Below are 27,218 nucleotides of genomic sequence, written 5' to 3'. Positions count from 1 at the left end.
GGGACATCCCAAAGGCAGAAAACTTTCTGACACAGAGCCAAGCAAGGCACTGGCCCAGGGAACATGGAGGAGGTCAGAAGTCCAGGAGCTGGTGAGAGGTAACCAGCTATGTGCTAGAACTTAGACTAGAGTAAATTACATAATGACTTACATTCTACTAAGGAAATAGCCAAAGTTTGTGCTCTGGGTATCTGCAAAAAGTACTTGAGTCTCAGAGTCATTGTTCTCAAAGCCTGGAGCCAGGAGGAAAAACTTGATTTCACACAGGGACCCTCAGGTTGAAAACTGATGGTCGAACTGGTTGTGCTGTTTAGCCTTTGGCAGTCATCTGAGGTTAAGAGAAGAAAAAGACAGACCAACAAACAGACCAGACAATCATCTTTCTATGGGCTATAGCTCTCTAGCCTTATTCTAATCTAGCTTGTGTGCCTGATCTGTAGTGACTTCTCCAAGAACAAGTGACGTAACGCTATCCATCTCCTGCACACACTATAGCATATTTCAGGTGACAAACTGGAGCTCCAATAGAGGTGAGAACTATGTCAAAGCAATCTAGTTCTGAGACCTTTGTGGCTGCCATTGAGCCCTACAAGGTCAGCAATGTCATATTTTCACCTCGTCACCCTCATACCTTACATACAGATTCATTTCTGCCTAAAGGATCCCGAAACTTCTCCAGGTGCCTGAATTCCTGTGAGCAAAGTGGATCCTGTGACAATGCTGCAATCGTTTGCTCTACAAATGGGTCTTAAAAGCGAACCATTTGCAAAGTAAAGTACTTAACAGTAGGATAATCAAATTAACATGGAACCAGAAAATTGTACCTGTCAGATAAAGGGTACAGTTGTGTCAAAAGCAGACGCACTCAGATTTGAAATGTAAATTTCCCAATATATCAGAAAATAAAGTCAACAGTGCAGCAGCTCCAAGAATGGCTGCACATTACAGGGAGGTGAATTTTGGTAGTGGATCAGTGGAGGAGTTTGAGATATGCTGGCTAGCCCCAAAACAAATGTGACTTCCTGGGAAGGCTTACTACCTTCTGACTGCTGACCATCTCTTAGCATCAAAGGGTCTACAGACACACAAAAATATGACAAGAAATTTAAACCATCAAAGTGTCTGACCTCATTGTGAAAATGTAACTACTGAAGAAGAAAAGGTACTATAATAAACTTTAACTCTGCCAGTTGCTAACACTTTGATAACTGAATTCCTGAAGGTGTTAATTTCCTTCCATGAACAAATACAGCTTTTACTTTCTACCGTGTGAGCTCCTAATCATTGGAGAACTGATTGGTAGAAGTGAAGTTAAAGGCCAGTAGCCTCTAAGTGATGTAGAGCATGAGGATTTCTCCTCCATTACAGACAGTCATCTTGCTACTTGTGTGTCCCTGGAAAAGGGTTTTCTGTCAGAAACAGAACCTAGAGTGTAAACACTGTGCAATGAGATATAACTCTGTATATACAATGAAGTGAGCAACTACATACTAAAACCGGAGGAAATCCATATCTTGATTTTAGTACAAAAGAGAGAGAGAGAGAGAGAGAGAGAGAGGTTGCTCAAGGAAACCGTGAGAGTCAAGTCAACTTCCCAGGTATTAAAACGTCAGCAGAGATTAACAGTGTAACTTAACCTTATGCTAACCATGTAAGAAAGGTGCTACTCCCCACCTCAGCAGTGGGAAAGAGAAGACAGGGTCAGTACAGTTGCTAACAGGCAAGTCGTGCTCCAAAGCCTTTCTTCCCCACTTCAATGATAATGACTTGGAAATGGAACTTTACACCTCATAAGTGAATCTATAAGGTCTTAACCCCCAGGATTAACAGTAAACATTGACCTGATCAAAACGTTACAGTAACCAAGATTGAAACAAAGACTGAAGTAACAGTAACTTTCTAAAGAAGAAAAAAACCACCAGGAACATGGGGGTGGGGGTGCAGCTGATATCAATCTCTGGAAGCAATGAGCAATGGTGGAAACTGGGTGTCTTGCCTGAAGTGAACACTGTAAACTGCTGTTAAGAAATGACGGGAAACAGATCTGGATGCCCTTATCTTGCATCATCTTCTGCTTCAGGGCAAATCATCAGACTAGAGATGAAATGAGCATTAGGAAGCTGACGCTCGCATCAATGGCAGGAGCATGATGGGGTGGGTGATAAATTAATCAATGGATGGTTTAGAAAAACCAATTAGCTAGCAGGGAAGGGTAAACCAACAAGAAAAAAAAATTCCACATGGTTTTAGGAATTATACCTAATGAATCATTTTAAAGAATTTAGAAAAATGTAAGGTGAATGCGAGCGTGCTCCTGGGACAGGTAAGAACTGACTGAGCATTAACAATGAAAGCCTTCTTAGAGTATGATAGTCTCTGCTGTGTGGCAAAATGCCTCTGCCAATCAATTTAATGAGAACAGGTTTGTTTTGGCTCATAGCTTCAGAGATTTAGTTCATGGCCACCTGGCCCTGTCACTATGGATGTATAAAGTACAGTACATGATGGCAGGAATCTGTAGTCAAGGATGTCTGTCCACCTCATAGCCACCAGAAAACAAAGTGAAAAAGGGCAGGATGGCTCCCTATCCCTTCAAGGGCAATCCAATAACCTACTTCAACCTTCCAAGCACTCCTTTTCTAGGCTTCAACACTTCCAGTGGTATCACAGGGGCAACCAGGCCTTTAACAAGTAGGCCTTTGAGAGCCACTCCAGATAGAAATGATCTGGGTGAGAATTGATATGGATTAAGAACAACAGCCAGCAAAAGGAATAAACCCAATCACCTGGCCAGGAAGATGCAGATTAGCCTGGTAAACTGAGTTCAACCCCAGGAACTCACATAAAGACGAAAAGAAATACCCTACTATGCAGATTGTTCCCTGTCTTCTAAAAGTACACTGTAGTAAATGCACCCATGTGCATACAAATGAACACATGGATGGACAGACAGACACACACACACACGCACGAATATTCCAAGAAAAAATGGTAAACTTTCTTACTATACACTTCCTACCCAAATCCAAAATGGGAAAACACATAAACGGAAAACTTGGAAACAAACAAAAAAAGATAGTAACAAGGATCCAGGGAGATGGCTTGGTTGGTAAAGTGCTTGTCATGCAAGAATAAGGATGGAGAACTAAGTTCAAGCCCCACCAACCGTGGGAAAATGTCAGATGGCACAGAAACACACTATCAGCATGGCGACGCAGAGTCTGGAGAGGACCTGAGGCTTATACAAAATCCATTCTAGGCAAACGAGTGGGCTCCAGGTTCAGAGAGAGACCTTGCTGCAATAACTCAAAGTGGCTGACAAAGACAAGTCTGACCTCTGGCCTCCACATGCCCATATGTACCTCCCCACATATAAACATGTGCACATAAAAAGTCAGCAGGAACTATAAGAACATTCAATCTCATTACTGTTTACAACTGCAAATTATCAGACAACTGACTATTGGATATTAAAGTTTTGATGTAGATTCAAATTATGCAATAGAAGGATATAGCAAAATGGTCACATAATTCTGGGGTGTAATAAGACTGCTTCTAAAGACAAAGTTTCAAACTCTACTTCCAGTGGCTGGAAAGATCAGTAGATCATACACTTCCCTCAAGCAATAGGACACAGGCAGAGGGGAGTGGAGAACACTGAACATGGAGGGAGGAGATGACAAGAGGAAGAGGAGGAAGTATAATACCACACTTGCGAGATGCTAATGTGTACACTTAAATATGAAAAGGCCAGGCACAGTAGTCTGTGCTTTTAATTTAGCAATCGGAGGTCTGTAGACTTGCCATGAGTATGAGGCCATCCTGGCCAATGCTGTGACCATCATACCATTTATGGGTTACAAAAACCTTGTCTCAAATAAAAAACAAAAAAAATTTTCTGAGAAAAAGAATGGAGCTTGCAATTACTTATTTCAGCTCTACTATGTTAAAAATTAGAACAGCCCAAATTAACCAAATTAACACTTAAGTATACATTTGTGCCATAAAGAATTAATGCAAGAAGCCAGCTTCTATGGAAAAGCCTTCTTGCAAGGCTGCCCTTGGGTAAGGTGCTGGCAAATGAATTTGGGGGTCGTTCCCACTGTCGTTTAATTAAGAAAACCTGAATAATAGCAATGTACAGAACTCCTCACCTAAGCAGCCTAAACAGTGCCTTCATACCCCCAAGATTCTCATACACACCCAACAAGACACTGCATGACTTCCATCAGACCCTGTGCTGGAGGAATTAGGGGCAGAGGACTAATTTGTCTGATCTCCACAGTAATCAATCCCATGAGTCAATTTTCTCACTTATTTTATATTTTATTCTGTTACTCTATAACAGATCGCAGACACACTGAGTTATGTGAGTTCTTCTACCAAATCACTAAACTTCTGTGTAAGTCCTGAGGACCCCTCAGACTCAAGATCTCTCTATATGTTTTTCTTTAAAAAAAAAAAATTGCGTGAGGCCTGCAGGTAGATGGTTTGGTGAGGAAAGTGTTTTCTGGCCTAACTTAAGGAGCTGAGTTTAAATCCAGAGTACACATGTACTATACAGCTGAGTAGAGGAGCAGTCTATATAAACCCAGTTATCTACAGTGAAATGGGAGGGGGCGACAAGAGAGTCCTCAGAGGCTCATGCCCTGGCTGCCCTGTCAAACACAGCAGTGAACAGCAAACAGATCCCACTTCAATCAAAGCAGAAGGCAAGGACCAATGCCTTGTGATTGCCCTCTGACCTCCATATACAAACTGTGGTACACGTGCATGCACACAAACATAAGCACGCACACATAATACACGATTAAGCACATGCATCGTAGCATCATACACAGAGAAATAGAGTTCCATTTTATGAAAAATAGTGTCGGGCTGGGGAGCTAAAGAATAGCTGAATGGTTATGACTACATGCTCTTCCAGGGGACCTAGGTTCAGTTCTTGGCACCCACAAAGCCACAGCAGCTCATACCCACCCTTAACTCCAGATTCAGGTAACCCTATGCCTTCTTCTTGCCCCTAAAGACATTCCACTCATGGGTCAAGTCCATATATGCAGGCAAAACACCCATATACATGAAATTATAAATAAATATTATCTTTTTTTTAAAGTTGATGGCAGTGATATTGCTTAGTAGATTAAAGACTTTGATCCCCAGAGCCCACATAAAGATGTATGAGAAAACAAACTCTAACAAACTCTACACAGTTGACCTCTAGCCTCCATTTAAGTGGGTTGTGACATATATAATATTCACCCATATCCCCATATACAAATAATAGTTGTTATTATTAATAGATGGATAAATGCAAGGGTTTTTTTTTTTTTTGAAGACATTAAGAAAGCAGAATATTCTGGCCATGGTGACATTGCCTTTCATCCCAGCACTAGGAAGGCAGAGGCAGGTGGACCTATGTTCAAGGCTAGTTTGTGGGGATTAAAAGCATGCGCTACCATGCCCAGCCTTGCTTTAAATGTTATGGTGAGTGAGTAAAACGATCTGTGAGTGACTCAATAACAAAAGGACAAGAGACAGCCCCTGCTGCCCTATGCTCACAAGTGCTTTACAGTTAGAGAACCCATCACCACGACCTCAAAGTCAACTCTGAAGACAAATGCAAAGCAAGTATGTTACTGGGGACATAAAGTATAATAGAACAAAAAAAAATTCAAGATAGTCTTGGAAGCATGCAAAATAGCAAGCAACTAAGAAAATTACTGCCATCCTCACAGGGGAGGGACAGATTCTACAAGTCTGAGAATCTATTGCCCAAATTTAAGATTTAACTAATTAAAATTAAATCTTGTGTTCCCCAGTCACACTAACCAAATTCAAATTCAAAAGAATTAGATGTGTCAGGACAACACCAACTACAGAAGACTAGCAACAAAACAGAAAGTTATACCAAGCAATGCTGTCTGACAGGCTGAGGTAAGCAGAGAAGCACCAGATATTGTGCTGTAACAGCAAACGAACAACTGAAGTTCTGGGTTGGATCGTTTTTGTCAATGTGGCACAAGCTATGCTCATCTGAGACAAGGAACTTCAACTGAAAAATGTCTCCTCTGATGGCCTGCAGGAAAGTCTGTAGGGCATTTTCTTAATTAATGATTCACATGGAAGGGTTCTGCCCACTCTGGGCTGTTGGGCCTTTGAGATTCAAGAAGCAGGCTGAGCAAGCCATGGGGAACAAGGCAGTAAGCAACACTCCTCTATGACCTCTGCTTCAATCCGCCAAGTTTCCTTCCACAACAGATAGGGTTGCCCTGAGCTCTCAATGACCAGGGCAGACAGAATGGATGAGAAGGAAGCAGAGGACGATACAAGAGCTTCCTCACATGGATGACAGCTGTACTGGGAACATGTTCCTGCTTCTCTGTCTTCATCTTGGATTTTTCCAAGGTGCATCACGTTCTATGCCCTGCATTACTTTGCATAGACTCTGTACTGGCGGGGTTTGTGTGTCAACTTGACACAAGCTGGAGTTATCACAGAGAAAGGAGCCTCCCCTGAGGAAATGCCTCCATGGATCCAGCTGTAAGGCATTTCTCAATTAGTAATCATTTTGAGTGGTGCCATCCCTGAGCTGGTGGTCCTGGATTCTATAAGAATGCAAGTTGATGGCATTCGCCTATGTATTTGCTGTATTCTGGCTGTAGCTCTCAGGAGAGATCTACATCCGGTTCCTGTCAGCCTGCACTTCTTTGGTTCATCCATCTTACCTAGTTTGGTGGCTGGATATGTATGGGCCACATGTGGGGCAGGCTCTGAATGGGTGTTCCTTCTGCCTCTGTTCTAAACTTTGCCTCCCTATTCCCTGCCAAGGGTTTTCTTGTTCCCCTTTTAAAGAAGGAGTAAAGCATCCGTATTCTGGTCATCCTTCTTGAGTTTCATGTGTTCTGTGCATCTAAAGTAATTTGAGCATTTGGCCCGGAAACCAGGAAAAGGAATAACAATCAAAATGTAAATAAGAAATACCCAAGTTAATAAAGATAAAAAAAAAAAAAAAAAAAGAATGCAAGTCGAACAAGTCAAGGGAAGCAATCTAGTAGGCAGCATCCTTCCATGGCCTCTGCATCAGCTCCTACCTCCAGGTTCCTGCCCTATGTGAGTTCCAGTCCTGACTTCCTTTGGTGATGAAAAGCAATGTGGAAGTGGAAGCTGAATAATTCCCTTCCTCCCATACTTGCTTCTTGGTCATGATATTTTGCGCAGGAATAGAAAACCTGTCTAGGACAGACTCCTTCTTTCTTATAACCTAGGACTTCAACCCACAACCTTTACAGCCAGGAAAAATAGTGTTTAGGGAGTCCAGTTTTGATCCTTTTAGGAAGAAATTACTCTAATTACTATTTGCTGTTCTAACTTTAGCCCTGCGTTTACTTTGGTCTACTCTCAGACCTAGTTACTCACTCACAACAGCGAAAAATGATGTACATTGCACACAGGAACTGTGCTCCTTTTCCTGTATTTGCTCAGGACCATAATATATCAAGTACTTATCAATATGGGCTGAAATGTACTCAAGAAGAATTTTAAATTGAAAAAGCCTTAGAAAATGTAGATCTGTCGAAGAAAAGAAAAAAGAAAAAAAAAAAAAAGACTCACCAGCATTCTAGCATGCTCTGGGTGGCATTCTGAATGCCATACTTTGGCAGTTATTATCTGCCTGTGACGGTGCTGCATGCCTGTAATCCCAGCAACATGAGGGACATTGTACATCAGGAAGGTCTTCATGTTCCATCCATCTTCACCGTCAACTTTACTGGATCAGGAATTACATAAAGAGCCACAGGTGTGGGCAGATCCGTTCCAGCACCTCTGGGCATGATGAACTCAAGAAGACCCTCCCCCAGCAGGGGCGGCCAGCACGGCTGCTTCTCTTGCTTCCTGATGGGGAAAGCATCATCTGACCCATTGCTCCCATTCCTGCCATCTTTTGCTACTATCAGAACCAGGTTTCTCTGTCTTTCCGACTTGAGCAGAAAACCAGCCCCTAGCTGTGCAGTAATGCCCCAGGCCTTCAGAGTTGGGCTGAGATAGCTGAAGCATCCTGTTCTGTGAACTGTGCAGATGTAGGGTTCTCTGCCTCTCCAGTGAATAAGCAACACCCTAGTTTATGCCTCTACTGTGAAAGCTAACCTAACTTATCTTTTATATAATAAATATTCATTATATTGGTTCTTTCCCTTCAGAAAACCCTGACCACCTCAGTTCCCAAGTTTAAGGATAGTCTGGGCTTCATAGGAGGATTCTGCCTTAAAAGAAATGAATTTTTTTCAACACACACACACACACACACACACACACACACACACACACACACACACCGGTTCCTGACCATTAAGTTTCTAGTCTGTACTCTTAGACAGGATAAATCAATATTAAAGCGTATTCTAAACACACATTCTCCATTTATGATGAGGATGAGCAAACACTGGGAGTTTTCAGTGGCTCTACACAGTTTGACCAAGCGCTCATCGTGATCTGTAACTTGTTGCCTGGCACTTTCCTCTGAATAGAGACCTTCCCTCCAAGGAGGAGGAGGAGGCTCATAAGACACTGAAAGTAAACACATGTCGGGAAAGAGTCACGGGGGAGGGGGGTATCTAAGTTGCCCAGAAATCACATGACTGTGTCAGCTGCCTGAAGGCTGTAAGGACATCTCTGGGGTTGCAGCTTTCGTGAGGCATCACCAGTGTTGGAGTTGGGCTTTTGAGAGATGCAGCTGCTTTTGAGTCATTGCTGATTTCCAAGTAAGTGTTCATGGACACTCCTGTTAGGAAGCCCAGTAGATGCTCACTGGCTCACCGCGTTGGAGTTGGGTGCAGTCAATACTTTGGCCTATCATGGGTTCCCTTTTGGGGTGAGGAGATGTGTATGTTGTATCGCTACAGGAAAAGTCTGTCATACAACATGGGTAAAGTAAACACTAGAAACATAGCCACCTTAATTGAGATGTCCTGTAAGAGTAAAATATAAAACAGATCTGGAAGGGCCTTCATGTCTTATGAAAATACTAAGTAAACTGACTAAGGTAGCCACTCCAGTAACACTAAGTTCCTGTTGAATGGCAAATCAGCTGGAATTCAGTGCAAAAAAGCAAAAACAAGAACAGGAGAGAGAGAGAGAGAGAGAGAGAGAGAGAGAGAGAGAGAGAGAGAGAGAGAGCGAGAGCGAGAGAGAGAGAGAGAGAGAGAGAGAGAGAGAGAGAGAGAGATAACTTGCATGCCCCTCACAGTGATCCCTGTGTCCATCCTCACAGCACTCCCAAGAAGTCATCAGAGGCTGCTAGAGATTCCAAGAACTTAGATTCAGTACTGAATCCAGGATTCATCCTCAGTCTCTCACTCTTACTCCTGCCTCCTTTGTTTTGTTTAATACTCATGGGTGGGGGTGGGGTGGGGTGGCTAGATAAGGCCCTTAAAAATATTTACTAGTTTCTAGATTGTTAGAGTCTTCGGAGACAATGGCATTGAGCTGAATAATCTGTGCCAATAGCATGGTTTCAAAAATATCTAAGCAAAGAGGAGTGTTCTGGACTTTAAAGGGGGAAAAGGAGAATGAGATACTCCAACTAAATTCTTCACATACAACAACATAAGTAGCAGACCAAAGCTAAGTCATTTTTATTGAGCTCCTTTGTGAAAACATATTTATATAGGACTCAAACCCTGTCCAGCTTGGAAAATAAAGCAATGTGCAGTACACACTAAATGGTCAATTTAATTTTTAATGAGTAGATGACATGGCAAGAAAGGTTCAGTACTTATAAATGGTAAATGTCTGGGAATGTCTTCATTGGCTTTTTTGAGCATTTTCAAAGAGCAGACACAAGGATTCATTAGCTCTTAGCACATATGAACCTGCTCCAAAGGCAGCCAAGAGAGTTGCTTAGCAACAGTGCATTTTGCATCTCTCATCATCCCCAAAGATGCTGCCTCTGCAGCAGCTAGGTCAAGCCTCTCATTAGCAGCCTGACAAAGGGTTTCTATCTCCCGTTCTACAAAATTATTTTTATTTCCAGGTGAAGCTCAAATATCTATGTATTATTCCAGCTGACAATATATTTCCTTTCCTGAACTCTGTTTTCTTCCCTGCCCCCACTTCAACTGATATGCTTTAATGAACCCATCAAAATACCTATAACAAAAGCAGGCACTGAGAAATCCAATAGAATTTATATCCCTATTCACACCACTCTAACTGGTCCATAGCTTTTGGGCAATAAAGGAAGAAAGCTTTAAAGGGAAGGAGGAAAAGAAAGGCACTGAAACCAAATAAGAAACGGAGGAAATGTCAGCTACTTGACTTCAAAATTAGCAAAACACAAAATGTATTCAAATTACTTGCAATGCTATCCCTAACAATTTTATTGTTCCCATAAAAAGCTAACCTGCATCATCTAGCTAAAAGGCAGAAAATTTCAAAGTGGTGATAAACTATGAATAAACAGACAAATAGTGCTGAATATTAGCCATGGGAAAGGAGCCACAGTCCCTACATTAATGACTATGTTATAAACACCTCAGATCAATAACTGTTTACTCAGTTCTAAAAAATATTTCATAAAATATTTACCAATCAACACAGTTTCCAAGCAGAACTGAAACCTGAATTCACATAATCTTTCCTGTATACCGTATGTAATCAAAGACTCTTAAAACGAAAGCAGATAGAATAAGCAGAAAGACATTTCACTTCATTGTATCTTAAAGTGCATAACCCAGCCAGCCTGGTGTCTGAGCCTATGCTTCCATGCACGCCCTCCAGAAAAGAAAATAGAAAGTGCATGGCATGCTACAAAAGACGGAGCGTGGCCCTAATGGACACTGACTAAGAACGGTCTAATGAGAAACATTTAAAAGCGACTGTTATCACACCACATCAAATTAGGAAAGTTTACTAGGCGATCTGAAAGGAATAATGTGATTGGCCTCCTGCGCTCCCCACTCCCACCGTTTTTTTTTTTTTCTTCTTCTTCTTCTTTTTTTTTTTAAACACAAACAGCAAAGAATGAATCTTCAGGGGGATTTCCCAGAAGGGTGTCATTTACCACTAAAATATTTCATTCCAGCAGTTGAAAGACCATAAAAGGGTGAATGTCCTCCAGAGTCTCTAATAACGGCAATAGATCTTGTGTTACTATTCACAAGTGACCTCTCAGTCAGCCGATTTAATTTTTTCCCCTGCAGCATGGTTGGTTTCACACACAGTGTAATAACAGTTTTTGCACAACAAGACAATTCATCCGATTAGGAGGACTGCATTAAGCCTTTCACGAACAGCATGTGTCACCACGGCTTTACCCCGGGTTTGATTTAAGACAACATAGCATATGCATGCGTGGCTCTCCATTTTTCTACGGTTTTAAAAATGATTCCCGAGCTTTCTTCAGTAACTTTGCAGACCATTGCCTGTGCCCTCCGTGACTTCAAAAATCAACCAGGAGCTCATCAACTGCTCAATGAGTGCTGCCAAATGCACTGAGATCCAAGCAACAGAAATGCACGCGAGATTCCTTCTTTCTGCATAAGCTAAAAATGACATTCTAATGTCTCAAAAGGGAGAGAGAAAGAAAGGGGGTACAGAGAACATACATGACCATTGGAATGACCTTCATTCATCATGGTATGACACCAGTGTATCAGTATTACAACAGTACATAGCTGAGATGCGTTAACCAGAGTGAGTTTGTAATTTCAACAAAGCACAAAATATAAACAGAGAAATCAAAGGAAAAGGTGTGAAGCGGCCATCTGGTAGTTGCTACTGCAATAAATGTGCCAGCATCATTCAAGACCCATAGAAGCTGAAACCTAAGAATATCCACATGCTCACTCTCATGCTGCTGAGATTACTAAGGTTAAACCCATATTCCCAGCAAGAGCTGCAGTGACAGCTGGCAGAATTCTCCAGAGTTCCCTTAACTTTACAACCTCTAATTGATGCTGATAGGTCTGGTCATCATCTCTCCACCACCCTGCCCCAGCCCCTCAGAAACCTCTAATATCTGCATCTGGACAGGCTCCTTTGGGAAACAGGGTCAGCACATTGTCAGTATGGTGAAGGTGTCTGTACATCTCACAGCCCAAGAGGGATCCTCCTACGGCTCCATGGCCAGCAGCCAAACTTGCAGGATGAAGGTTTCATTAGACTTGGTGCAGGGAAACTGTGTCTGCCTTATCCATTCCACAACCCTTAGGAACCTTGCTGCTGTGAACAGAGGCCTGTATATTCCCCTAGAGACCTTCATCCCACTGGATCTTTAATTTCACCAACCTGAGTTTGCCCACATTTTATTATAAGAAGTACTAGCACGTGTTTTGCACTGACAAAATCTGTGCACGTAAGTTGATGCTGACACTACAATATCTCACCACCAATGTTGCTAGCCAGGCAACACACACACACACACACACACACACACACACACACACATACACACACACACACACACACACACACACACCCTCCAGCCATCACTCTCTTTTAGGTTTTGAAGGGCATCACTATTAATTCACTCTATCACTCATGTCCCTCAAAAGTGAGAGAGGCCCACTGATGTAGACTTAGAAGGAGAGATCAGGGAAGGACAGGGACAGGTTTAAGTCCCAGTCACTAAACTTGAGACAAGTAGGCTGGGATGTGACCCAGTCACTCTCTGAGAACCCTCATCCAGGCCCATCCTCCTCTCATTTCCTAGGCTGAGGGAAAGGCTGAGATGAACAACAGTTGTTGGACACCTAGCATTGTTCCTACCATACTATGGGTTCTCCTTGTTTCCTCACTTTTTTATATAAGCCAGGGACTCTACCAAAACTGTTATTTTTAAAATCCTATTATACACTTCATCTACCCCAAGTCGGATTTGCCCTGGTGGTTTAGAAATTCCCCCTCATCCTGCCTAACTGCATGGCTTCAGGAGCTCATTTTTCTCAACAGCTATATCCACTCCAGGAACAACTTCCCTCATCCCACGTACCCAGTTTAATTCAGAATGGCTTCTCGTCCCCACTGTGACCTGCTACCTATCAGTGCCTTTGCATATGGTCTGCATTCTGTCTAAATGTTTCCTCATTCCCCTGCTTTGGAGAAACACACCGGCCCTCTCCTCTGTGTTGCAAGGATGCTTATTTACCTCCACAGTGGCAAGTATCTTGTCTTGTATCGACAGTCATTCTTAATGCCTCTATCAACCCACTGGGCCCTATCATTCCTGAGCGGAAGACAATATCCTTCCATCTCAGTGTTATCAGCACCTACCATACAGGAGGGCTGCAATAAACATATGTTGTGTGATTAAATGAGTGACCTGAAAACGCTTAATAAATAACATGGGGCCTAATAAAAACAAGGCATGCACAGTACCTCAAGCTGAAAGGTAACTCCATGGTAATTGCACTGAACACAGATAAAGATGCACCTCTACCATTAAACATTAAATATAATTTGCCGCTAAGTACACATAAACAGTAAAATGCCACCAGCATAATTATCATTAATAATAATTCAGAATATGAGAAATAATGAAGATAGGCAAGACTGAATTTGAAAAGACCTAAGGAAATAAAAGTTGATTGATTTTGCATTTTTACTGTACCAAACCAATTACCCAAGGGTTACCAACCACCAGTCCCTGTGATAGGTCTTAATGAATAGATAAGTTGGTCATTTTAAATTAGCACACTCATCATATTAGTGTGAGCAAATTTAAACAGCTTAAAACCAGTAGCATCAATACCTGCTAATGTTTTAACTCAGCCTATATCAAATTACCATGAACTCTAAACTAATAAAGTTCACCTAATAAGATGCCAGTGTAATCTAACCTAGCCTAAATGTAATGACCAGGAACCCCACAATGTTTCATCCATTAGTCTGGATAAATATGACAATTTTGGGAAATACTTGATTGGTTTGGGAATAAAATTATATATACAATATATACCTGCTAACAATTAAAAAGTAAAACAGAGGAACCTTCTAAGGATGCTGAGAAGCAAAAACTTTAAAACATGGTTTTCCTTGAGGAATTCTTTTCATGAATTCTAAATTTAAACTCTTTCTACTAAAAATTGCCTTTCAACACAATTTACATTGAAAACAACTATAGGTTACTTCAAAACACTAATTTCTCCTTACTAATTAATCTCATAGATCTTGGCAACTGCTTGATTCAGCAATACGATAAACTCGGATAAACATTTTTATGTGCTTATTTTTCTTTGCAGAGACAGTCAAATGTATAAATTGTCTTAAATGCAGAAGCAATTCACTCACACAAAAGGGTTAGCAATCGAGATAGCAGAACTCATGGTCTCCAGAAGTCCAATCCATGCCCCACGGGCCTGCCCAAAGGACCCTCCCTAGTCACTTCTTAGCCATTTCTCTGCCTTTACTTGCTCCATAACTATGTATGTCCACCCAGTGCAAACAAACTGACTTCAGGATGATCAAATGTTATTTTCTATTAACATTTCTGAAAAACTCATTTAAGAGCCTATACTGCCTATGAGAAAACACTCAAATCTGGCATTGATGGGCTAGAAGCCGAGTGCGTTCCAACAGGCATGGGCAAAAATGAGACTTCCGGTGAAGGTCCTAAAACACCCACCCAGCTTTTGAGAACTCTGGAGCTAAACTCCACTATCAAATCAAGAGCTATAATCTCACTGACAGCTACAGGACATAATATATAACTGGGATTGTGTGCTATGGGCTTTGACTTCCCCCAAAAGAAAATTAAATCAGAGACACTGAGGAGGGATGTCACTGGTGAAACTACAATTGACAAAGTTATCAAGAACCTCCGAAATGCATTCATTCTGCTGTTTATTCAGTGACGTTGCTCTAATATAAACCTATGTCACAGACAAATGCTTTCTAGCCCGTATGAGATGAAATGAGGCGATATATTTCCACTTCATTTTAAACTTGTATTTATCCAACAAGAGTTAATCAGGAACTATCTACTCCCAGCTGTCTGAGTTGGCCCCTCATGGGACTTAGTTGCCCTTATCTGGGCTCACACAACAGCCTCTCTACATTACAACACAGCGGGGTCTTCTGCAAGTGCTCTTACTCAATGTGGCCACATCTCCAACTGCCGTAGCATTCACATCCCAATAAAAGCATAGGTTGTACAGATGTTTTGATGACTGAATGCTGAAGAGAGATGCCTTCATGGATCTCAAGATCCCGAACTAAACCTCTACCCTTTTCAATGTGTCAACCACAAAAACATGTAATTTTCTCAATGTTTCCGAAACACTACTTTCCAAACAAGTAAAACACAGAATAATTTATTTAGTAAAATATTTCAGAAATGTTAATATAAAGTAACATTTGAGCATTCTGAAGTCAGTTTGTTTGCACTGGGTGGAAATACAGTTATGAAGCAAGTGAAGGCAGGAAAATGCCTCTCTCAATTATGAACATTCTGAGAAACTATACATAAAATAGCTTTTGGCGCTTAGGCAATAGTCTGCAATTGGCATCCTGCCTTTGGTTTGGTAAGATCTCTTGATCTCTTCCTTTTGAGCTTTAAGCAGAGAACAAGCCTACAAAGGGTACCTCATAGCCAGAAGGAAGTGTGCAGGCTTCCTTGTTCTGAATGGAGCATTAGGCTGCTCCTCATCAAATTCTATATCTGTTCTGAGTCAGTGACACAGAAACACCAAGATTTTGTTTTAGTATATTATTCATAAAGTAGTAAAATTATTATGGGTTAGAAAAATCACAATCAAACATGCCTTAAATGGAAGCTTTAGATAACTTCATCTGTAGCTGCATCAGCAGTAATTCAACATAGTATTAAAGCTGAGGCAAGAAACTGACACAAAAGTGATTCCCTGGGTTTAAACCCTGAGCTTAATGCACACTGCTAAAAAGCCAGACTAACTGTTTAAAGCATCCTATTCCACAGATACCTTCACAAAGCATTTAAAGAAGAAAGATACATTTTGACATAATATATTTGCTATACCCTGACCATTGTATTTTGGCCTGTGTTGCCTTTTGTCTAAGTGCCTCATGCAGATAAACTTATCCCAGTTTTTCTCAAGGCCTAGTTGATGTTAGAGCTACCAGGAAATAGTTCAGCATTTCTTATCTCTGAAGGTCTTTAATCAAAGTACTGTACATGCAGGCTTCTTTTGCTGGCGCGAAGAACACCGATGACTGACTTCAGGGGGTAGCATTTCACAGAACTCAATGACAATAGAACAGAGTGCAGAGTGGCCAGAGACTCTTTGTGCACGCCCTTTTACAGAATATATCTTCTCCCTTTCTCACAGCTCTAACTCACAGACCATTAAATCTCACGTATTTCCTATTCATTTTCTGTGTTAAAACATAGCTTATGACCCTGAGTAGAACTATCAAGGATTCTGCCCTGAAAGTCGACTTTTACTATTTGATAATATATGACTTTGGAAAGATCAGAAAGGCCATGAACCTAGCCACTTAAGTGATTTCAAATGGCTAAGCATATATGCATACTTTCACAAATGGAAAGAAAAAAAAAGGCTCTGAAAACATCACAGAATAGTCAAACATTAACAAGACCTAACAACCAAAACCTGAACAGGAAAAAAGGAACGCAGAGATAGAAAATGCAGGTGACAATGACAAGGAAAATGCACAAACGTGACCTTCATCGCCTTAAAACAAGAAGGTGAGAAAGTGGCTGGGACTTGGAGCTTTAGGAGACTACTGCTTGGGTCAATGAGTTAAGAGCATAAGGAGGAAGTCTGTGACTTCCTACAGTCCACTGTGTGAGTCTTTTGACACCTGATTTCAGCCATGTGTAGAATCTAAAAAGGACAAGCTCACAGACACCACTAGAGGCTACTAGAGAAAGCTGAAAGAGGCATAGATCAATGCTGGCTAAACTACAGTAACAACAAAACCACTCTGGAAGGTTCTGCACAGCAGGGTGACTATAGGTAGAAACACTCTGCATTTCTCAAAGCTAGAATAAATGCTAGAAGAAACAAAAGCCAGAATGAACACTGAAATACTATAAGAAACCCCATTAACTTGCACAGTGTTTGCTGTATATATTGGTTAATTTTTTAATTTAAAAGCCTTTCCTCTTTATATTCAATTTAATATAATCAATAAAAAATGCAATTGATATTCCTTATACACAGTATTAATATACCTGAAAAGGAGACATCAAAAACCTTCACTCTACCCAGAACCTGATGACCTTGATGACTAATGTTTACTCGAGACATTAAGTTTTCTCATTAACTGACACATAGCAAGTACACACTTATGGAGTGCTGCGGACACATGTTGAGATAAGTATCACCCTGGTGGCTGGAAGGGGAAAGGGACCATTAGAGGTAGATACAAAGAAAAGTTTACCTGAAGCTGTCAGAGTAACTATGAATGAAACTCTGGAATCCAGAGTCACAATTGGCAAAGAACCAAAACACAAAATCCACAAGCACAGGCAAAGTCATGCAGAGTAAGGAAAAGTCATGTTTCGACAGTGAGAAATGCGACAGGATCTGCACTATGGACTGTGCTGGGAAAAGGTTCTGAACTAATGCGAAGAATGAACTCCAGGTTCACAGAGCAGGTAAGAGAGACTCACTAATGGGTTCACACAGAGCCAGAAGGCAGCCAGCATTTGCTCATTTGCTCTGAAAAAAAAGTTAATTTCTTAGAGAAGTTATACTAGACTCAGAGTAACACTGTTGACTTGCCCACAATCACTGTACATAGGTGGGCAACACTTCCTAAATGTTCAAATTTGACTGTCCTGAAGAGTCCTCAATTGAACTTCAGAAAGTCTTGGTGTAGGCCTGACCCACACTATCCCTTAATACACTCTGCAGCATCTATGTTGAACATTTCCTCCTACTCACTTCCCACTTAGTGTGGCCAGATGCTAAGCAAACCTGAGGCAAGGGAAACAATGGTCAAACAAGCATTGTTTCACACAAGCCAGGAAGCCATGTGTTTGCAATGTCATTTAGGCATCTCTTGCAGGACTGTCATGATATACATGAAAATACATGGGTAATAACTTTGCTCACATTATAAGAAAAGTAGGGGGGTTGGGGATTTAGCTCAGCGGTAGAGCGCTTGCCTAGCAAGCGCAAGGCCCTGGGTTCAATCCCCAGCTCCGAAAAAAAGAAAATTAAAAAAAAAAAAAAAAAAAGAAAAGAAAAGTAGGAACTATTACTTAGAACTAATCAATAAGGACATGCTAGACAGTGTGGTATACTCCCATAGCCACAGCACTCTGAGAGGTTAGATAAAGATTATGAGACTGAGGCCATTTAGAACACATAATGAGTTAAGGTCAACCTGGCTACATAGGGACACTTTGCCTTTAAAAAAGATATTATATGTAGAAATATGACATGGAATCGTCTCTGTAAAAATAAAACAATGGAGTTAAATCTTTCAAGATTTTCAGGGAAACTCATTCAGGATGATCATTCTTGTATGCTATTGCCTACCAAAAAATGTAAATAATAAACTTTTTGTCATTATTCTGGGGATGTTTTTCCCCATTCCTCTACTGTATGTGTATAAATGTTTTGCCTTTACATAAGTATGTGCAGACCTGGTGCCAAGAGAGATCAGAGGAAGGTATGAGATCTCTTGGGAATGGAGTTACAAATGGTTGTAAGTCACTATGTGGGTTTTGGAAATTGAACCTGGATCCTCTACAAAAGTAAAAAGTACTCTTAACTGAGCCACCTCTCCAGCCCTCAATAGTAGTGACATTGCCTGACCTGGGTTTATATCTTCTGTAAATTGAGTCTTCCGTGAGAAAAGTGAAAGAATTAGTAGCAATTGCTGATATTTTCTACGGGTTATTTTGTGTTGGTGTTTGTTTGTTTCTTTAACATTGCAGTATATATCCAGGTAACTTTTAAGTAGTATTCCCAAGGCCAGGACTCTCTCATACCACTTAACATCTTCTAAGACCCTACTTGCCTTAAAACTACAGGAAAATGTATGCCTCATCATGAGGGAAGTGGAAGATGCCCTAAGTAATGCGATTCTGAGTCAATGTGTACTGTTGACACAGACATGGTTGTGTCTTGACCATAACCTCAGACCAGTGGGGAAATGGCAAAGCCTTCTCCCTGAGGTGAGGTGTGAAGGGATGGCAAAGCCTTCCTCTGGTCTGTGTGTAGTTATTGACAGTGCAGAAAATGTCCACCAGAGTTTTCTCCCATATCATCCCTCCCCCTGGATAATCACAGCCCAAAAAAATGTTCCCTTATAGAGAACTGCTCCTATCAAGATTAGCTAAAGCTATCTCCTTGCTCAACTACCTGTAGGATGATGTCATTATGCAGGTGAAGCAGGTACAAGATAGAACAAGGCCTGTCACTGGATGAGAAAGAAGGGTGGGTGAGAGAAAAGTTTTAGAGAGGAGACTGGGGAGGAGAGAGGAGCAGCTGAGAGAACATGGAGGCAGATGTTAAGATTCCTCTCTGCACATTTATCTACAGGTTGTTATGAATATTCTTAAGGGATGGATGTATATAGGATTTTGTGTATCTAGATGAACAAACTGTATGTTATCTAGGTAGGCAATTACATATTATCAATTGGATCAGAGGTTAGTGTGTTGTGTGTTCTTTCATGTGTCAATTTAATTGAATCAGGAGAGTGTGTGGTGGCTGGAGACACTGGGCCACCACAGAATTGGGATGTGTGTGTCTGGCATGGTGGCAGCCTGCCTTGAGAACTAGATGAGAGACTGTTGTCAGGTTCAGAGAGTAGCCATCAGCAGTGTGATATGGGATGGAGCAAAGCAGGTAAGACACTTTGCTGACTGAAATGAAGATATCTACCAGATATCTTGGGGCACTATGGTGCCGAATCTAGAGCAGAATAAAAGACAGCATTTTTAATAATTTTATAGCAACACCTACCTCCTTGTTCAGTGAGGTATAACGATCCTACCGCCTTAGTCAGCTAGGTGTATGTAATAATAACCCTGCCTCCTTGGTCATCTGCAGGCTATTATCCCACCTCTCTATTCAACTGTATACAATAAATATGCTATGCATTCCAGGATGCTGGGGCTTCTCCATCTGAGAGCTCAGACCTCCTCATTCTAGGTTTTTTTCTGTGTCTTTTCTTTAGTCTGTCCCTGAAGCCATTCAGGGTCATGATAACACAAAGTCAGACGGAGAGACTAAGAAGGAGAAGACACACTGGAGAACTACCAATAGATTCTGATAAATTACCATATTTTTATGACTACTCCTAGAAATAATCTCTATTATCTCCACTTAGAACAACAGTAAGAAGAATGTCACTATATACTTCAAATGCAGTTCACGTCTTTAAATGTATAAAGTGTTTTCTCTCACTGCAGCCCCACACTTTAGTCACCACACTTCGGTAATCCCCAAAAGCAAGGGCAGAAGGCAGGCTTAAAAAGGCTGTACCTCCTCAGTCTATTTAGTCTGATAAGAGTTTAAAGCCTTCCTTTAGTACTAGCTCTTCCATGAACTTCAGCCAACTGTCCTCCTACAGGGACAAATTCCCATTACATATAAATATAAATATGCGTCACATAGTTTTATAAACCAAAAAAAAAAAAAAAAATCACTTCATGCAGAGTCGATTTCAATGCAAATGAATACACTAAATTTGCTTAGTCAAAATATTTAGTCCTTTCTTTTTGGCTGCTTAAACTGTAGCTAAAGACTATTAAAATAACAAGATTGATCACATTGTAATGAAAACAGAAAGAGAGAAGAATTCACTGTCTCCTAGTTCTACAGTACCACTTCTGTCTGCTCCCGTATGCTTAGCTGTGAGTTCTTAAGATGGCATTGTCTGTGGTTGGCCATCCATTTGAGTAACAATATTTAAGTATTCCACTCTACCATGCATTAGGAACACAGGATATTTTTCTGATTTTCATCAAAACTATCCAAGAAGTAATCAACGGATGTAGAGCATGACTTAAATACATAGCACTGTTTAATGAAATCTTAATGAACAAGTAAATGAACCCAGGTGGTCATTCTAATGATTGCCATTTCTCACACACACACACACACACACACACACACACACACACACACACACACAAAACACTCGGTGCTGCAGGCTGTCAGCCAGAACGCGGAGGAATCCGAGCTGAGCAAAGCATCTGACTTCTAGGGACGAGGAGGAGATATCCCAGCACACTGTGTCTTCTCAGAAGTTTAGTAATTCCCTAGATTTTGCTCAACAACTTTGTCTTCTTAGCAGACTTCCATGTCTATTACAAAGAAATTATCTTTAAGAAATCATCTGTTATGGTTTGGATACAAAAGGTATCCTCCAAACTCATGTTACACTTTGGTTCCAAGATTCTGAGAATCTAGCCTGAACTGACCTAAACGCATCTTCACTACTGGTTGGTCTCCATGGTGCCAAAAGGCAGAGTGTCACCTGCTGGGAAAGAACTGTCAGCATCAGTCCTACTCAGCTGTGACCTATGTATCACATGACCAATCCACAAGGGAAGCCTTGCCTACCAGTACTATGGTGGCGGGAGTGTTGTGGGGGCAACAAATACTTTATGTTTGGTTCTGATGCCTGTTCATGTCTGGTACCATAAATCTTGTCAAAAAGCCTTTGGTTAAGATGGACGTGAGCCTTCTTACGTAATGTGCAAGCTATTGCTGTTTTCCTAAACAGACATGCTAAACATTCTGTTTATACCCACAGATTAGCACTGCTGTCAGCTTTCACCAGAAAAGCTTCTTTTGCAGTGAGCTGTAGTAAGTGAAAAGAGTCATAAATAGTCAACATGCTGAAAATAAGTGACTGTTAAACACTCAGCCTTAAATCATCCCCCGGAGGCTCAGGAAACACAGTAGAAGAGGGGACAGAGAGAATAGAAGAGCAGGAGAATGGGATGCAATATTGTAGAATTCTTTCTTCCAGGCATACTTATGGCCCTCTTGAATTCTCAATAGCTGTGATTAACTGCATTAGATTGGAATTGTCAATGCTGTGACATAGAGGGCCAAGGGCTCTATATTAGTTAAGGTTTTAATGCTGTGAACAGACACCATGACCAAGTCCTTATAAGGACAATATTTAATTTAGGCTGGCTTACAGGTTCAGAGATTCAGTCCATTATCATCAAGGTGGGAATATGGCAGCATCTAGGCAGGCATGGTGCAGGCAGAGCTGAGAGTTCTACATCTTCATCTGAAGGCTGCTAGTAGAAGACTGACTTCCAGGCAATTAGAACAATGGTGTTAAAGCCTACACCCACAGTGACACACCTACTCTAACAAGGCCATGCTACTCCAACTGGGGCACACCTTCTAATGGTGCCATTCCTACGCTGAGAATGCACAAACCATCACAGGCTCATAAGGCCTGCTCCCTCCCTAAGGCAGTGTAAGCCATGCCAGTTTGTAAAGTACAAACCTCTCCCTGAGAATCTATAGGCAGTTAATGAGAGAGCAATTTCCTTCAGTAGTAAGGTAATCACGATCCTATAAATAACCCTTCACCCTTATTCACTCATGTAAGTAACCTTAACCTTAATTAAATTCATTGGTACACACATACACGCACGCGCACGCGCACACACACACACACACACACGCACACACACACACGAATGCATACATGCATGTCACAATAAAATGCCATAATAAAACCTGTTCTTTGTATAATTAATACATGCTAATAAAAATGTAAAAGTAAATAATTCATGTATTAAAAGCTTGGCTCCCATTGATAGAGCAAATCACTGAAATGTATCTGGACCATGGGGACTTTACTTCCTATATTGATCTATTAATGGGTTTACGAATTGATAGCATTATTGGAAGGTAGTTGAAAATCTGGAGGTGAAATCTGGTTTGGATTTCTAGGACTGGTGACATACCTTTATAGAGTCTATCTTACCGCTGGCCTGTTCTTGTTTCTCTCTGCTTTCTAGCTGCCCCAACCTAAGCAATTTTATCCACCATGCTTTTCCATGATGTTTCCACATGGCCACATATGTAAATCAAACAGAACCAACCAACAATGGACTGAAATTCTGAAATCATCTCTTCTCCCGTATGTTCTTTTCAAGTATTTGTTGCAGTGACACTAATTCTGAGTAAAATATCCTAACTTTACTCCTCACAATTCTGGAGGCAGTGATCCTGAAAGTTCATCCCGCTTCCATTCTACCTAGAATAAGAACTAGAAATTATTTTATCATCATATTTTGTACATTATGGACACATGAACCAAGAAGAAAGATCAAAGCATATTCTGTTCCTTGATTCTTTTTGGACTTTGAGGATGAAGTAATAAGTCTCTATAAGTCTTCTACATAATTCACAATGGGAAGGAAAAAAAAAAAACTGCACCTTGAATATTCTACTCGGGCCAAGACTGACCTAAATGCTAGTCTCTTAAAAACTGTTAATGGCAACTTAAGATGATTTACTATTACTGGTAGTCAAGAATTACCCTACAACTCCTAAAACCAAAGGAATGCACTGATTGGATAAAAAATAACAGACAGATGTCTGTCTGTCTGCCTCTGTGTGTGTGTGTGTGTGTGTGTGTGTGTGTGTCTGACACATATATACACTGTGTCAGAAGAGAATACGGATCAAGACAGACCACAGTATTATTTCAAGGGATTCTCCTTTGCATGATCTCCGAATGCCACCTGAGCTTCAACTCTAAGAGTGTCCTACAAAGTGTCAACACTGAGGAAAACACCAGCTACAGGGAGGGTCACTAGAAAATGTCAAACAGAGAACTAGACTAGAAGAGAAGCACAGGAGATGATTTACAGTATCTGCATACGATAGAAAAGAGGGCCTTTGCATACACTACAGCTTACTAGATAAAACCAGGGAGCAGGACAAGCTGAGAGAATGAGAAACTCCCAGCATGCAACCTCCCACCATCAACATGTTTCACCAAGAACACCAAGTAACGTTTCTAACCAGGAATGCATGAGTTTGTATTAGAGGTGAAGTTTTTCTTCACTATGCCTGAAAGAAAATCTACACATAGACACCAATAAACGGAATATAAAAAGTGCCATGTCTGCTGGTTAGAAAACCACACAGAAAACATTCTAGAAAGTCTAAGCAATAGAAAAAAGAAGACTGTTCTAAACTTATTTCTATTTTTAGAGGAGGAGGGAAGTCTTATTTATGTCTGACTGCTTATTACACTCAAGCTCCATGCAGACAGGATGACAACTGTTTATCTCACAGCCTTGTCTGCAGATCAGGACCACACAGGGTAAGGATACAATGTTTCTGTTTATTAAATGACTGAGTGAAGACAGGATCAAACTGTAAGGAATCTATCATGGATTGATTAACCTGGGTCACGTAAGATCAATATTAGAACTAAAAAGAAATGCACCGTGGAACGGGTTGTGACGAGCAGAACAAAAACGTACTGAATTCAGGGTTCCTCGAAAATTGTAGTTTAAAGAAAAATACTTGCACTGTTAAGGGAACATCAACTCAGAGTAAGAATAAAGAAACCAAACTAGGAAAATAGACATTTTTAAGGCCATAAGTTAAAACATCATCATAAATAAACTAATAATAATCCATAATTATAAATACTAAGCTTTTCTCCCATTCCCTTTCCATATTTTCTGTCTTTACCTGAGAGGAATCTGCTTGAGCTAACTGTGTGGTGACCTTCAGTATCTGCTGAAGATTCTGTCCTCCATCTTCAACAAGCAGGTGAGCCAGCAGTAAGAAAACATGTGGGGGGATCACTGTGGTGGCAGGGAGCAAGGACTCTACTGCAGCCAGCCAGTCACTCGCTGCGGACGCTTCTCCCATGACTTCAAGAATCCTGCAGGCAGTGAAGACTGAGCCATACATGCTGCTCACAGGAAAAGCAAGCCTGCAGGAGATCTGGAAAACAGACATAAGAAGGCATTAAAAAAATGAGATGAGTATATGTCAGAAAGATATTCCTATTCCTGACATTCACGTATTTTACAATGCATTATCAAAATCATTCCCCCAACGACAAAAAATAGACACTTTGAGGTCCTGCCAAATGGCTCTCCACCCAAATGTGAGGCAATAGGATGAGACAAAGAGGAAAACAGTTGTTCCATTGAACTGGGGAATGCTTTCACACAGATTTTTTTTCTCTATTTACCATTCACTTCCTATTAAGACAGAGAAGGGAAATGGATCAATATACAAGATCCAAAAGCAACAGAGTTTGGGAAAATCTATTTCCACTTTTTAAAAAAGCCTCAAAGTGACCAACAATGAGAAGAAAAATAGATGCCCCGCTTCATTTGCCCAGCTCCAGGCCCTTGCAAGCGGCAGCCCAAAGCAGATGGCAGACTTGGACACGGGACAATTCCCATTGGTAACAGACAGTATGTGGACAGGAACAGAGTTGGTTCAGCCCGAGCCTGGTAATTCATTAGTAATTGTGAATAACTTCAGCTACAAAACATAGTCCCAGCTCTAAGCTGAACAAGACCAAGAGATGGTGCTGCATTTCAGCAAATCTGAGAAAAAGCTCCTCACATAAGTGTGGTACTGTCGTCAGGTCCAGGGAGTGAACAAGACTATGCAGTGACACTTGAGTGGAAACAACTCAAATGAAGCCACAAGCATTGCAGAAGCATTTGACACTGTCTGCTAATAGAGTCGATCACATTTCACAGAAGAGAATGGCAGAACGTAAACTCTCTTAATACCTATTATCATAGGATGACATAAGTATAAAAATAACCATCGAAAGGATGGGAAACCTAAATGTTATGTGCTTTTTTTAAGTTTATGATTTAGTAGATGTCAGTAATTGATAGAATTTTGAGACCATCACCAGGGTTGACTTTTACGATATTTCCATTACTCCAAGGGGAAACCCCAATAGCAGACCCCTGTTTCCTGTCCCTGGAAACCACCCACTGGCATTATATTTTTACTCTGGCTATTTTATGTGATATAAAGCATGTAATTTTGGATGTTTTATGACAGGTTTTATATGTTAGACACCACTCATTTTGCTGCTTCCTCTCATTTAGCATGTTTCAAGGACTGTTCATGTCCTGGCTTGGGTCTGTACATCTCATTGCCAAACAGCATATATAGCTCCTCTTGTCGATCCATTCATGATGGATGGGTAATTGAGCCATTTCCATTCTGGGAAGCAATTATAAACACTGCCATCAGCGTTTCCACAAACATTTGTAAGACAATTCAAATAAATACACAACTCTTTTGAACATATGATAAAGAGAGGCTGTCAGGTTTGAACATTAAATAGTACTCTAAAAACAAGTATGGAAGTTCTAGCCATACTAATGACTAATGTGAACAGATTCCCCAAGTGAAAATATAAGAAACATAAATAGTTTACATAGAACACCATTATTTTTTCCAAAAGAGGCTGAGGTTGTACTGCATTATATTGTAGTACGCTGTATTGTATTGCTGTATAGCAAACTGGTAACCACTAAGCAAAATCTTCTCTTTAAAACAGCAAGAATGCACTACTAGGAACCATAGCGAATAACAGGGCCTCTCGTCATATACCATTTTATACTTTCTGAGCCATGCAAATGTATTACTATTTCAAAAATCATACAGAATTTAAGCCTAAATACTAATCTAAATTTATATACCTTCGTCTTATAAAAGGTACTGTTGACAAGAAGATAAAATTCATTAATGATGATGGCCACATCCTTTATACTAATGAAAACAACACTAGATCTGAGACATAAAAGACTTGGTCTTCAGAAAAACCAAGGCAGTCATGAAATACCCTGCAATCGCTCTAAACTTTACTTTACTCAATTATACAATTTAAAGGACAACTACCTTCTTACGGAGATATGAAGATGATTATGAAACAATCTAATATCTAATAAACCAGCTAGTACAATGCTTATAATTGCAAATATAGGAAAATGTTATCCCTGTCTTGGGGAAAGGAACCCAGGGTAAGAGTAGAAAAGATCAATAACTGGATGTGAACATGAACCATAAATTGAGTCCAAAGCAGGAACATGCTCTGACATAAGTAAGCAAGGAAGGGAAGGGAACGCCACGTTACTTGAGGTATTACCTCCTTCGTGCTCTGCTTTGCTGGCTTGCTGACAGGTAGAACAGCAGTAGGGAAGCAAGATGTTAAATAATATATCACAGTAAGATCCTCTTGCCCCATTGAGTGACAGCTGCTACTGGCATACTGTC

At 40.7% G+C, this 27,218-nt stretch overlaps 1 protein-coding gene across 7 annotated transcripts in view; it reads right to left on the bottom strand.

Moving 5' to 3' along the window:
- Focad (focadhesin) overlaps nucleotides 1-27,218 on the bottom strand; it is a 330,597-nt gene that overhangs the window by 191,599 nt on the left and 111,780 nt on the right. For all 7 annotated transcript variants that reach the window (XR_015619711.1, XR_015619712.1, XR_015619713.1 and 4 more), the window contains 1 exon segment: nucleotides 24,648-24,905. Coding sequence is in view for 4 of the 7 variants with exons in the window: in XM_087549044.1 (XP_087405170.1) it covers nucleotides 24,648-24,905 (258 nt within the window). In the remaining 3 variants the exon portion in view is untranslated.

Source organism: Rattus norvegicus, chromosome 5 (assembly GCF_021556685.1).
Source record: "Rattus norvegicus strain SHRSP/BbbUtx chromosome 5, alternate assembly SHRSP_T2T, whole genome shotgun sequence".
NCBI lineage: Eukaryota > Metazoa > Chordata > Mammalia > Rodentia > Muridae > Rattus > Rattus norvegicus.
The sequence above is the reverse complement of the archived record's forward strand: the minus strand, read 5'-3'. Positions and strand labels throughout refer to the sequence as shown.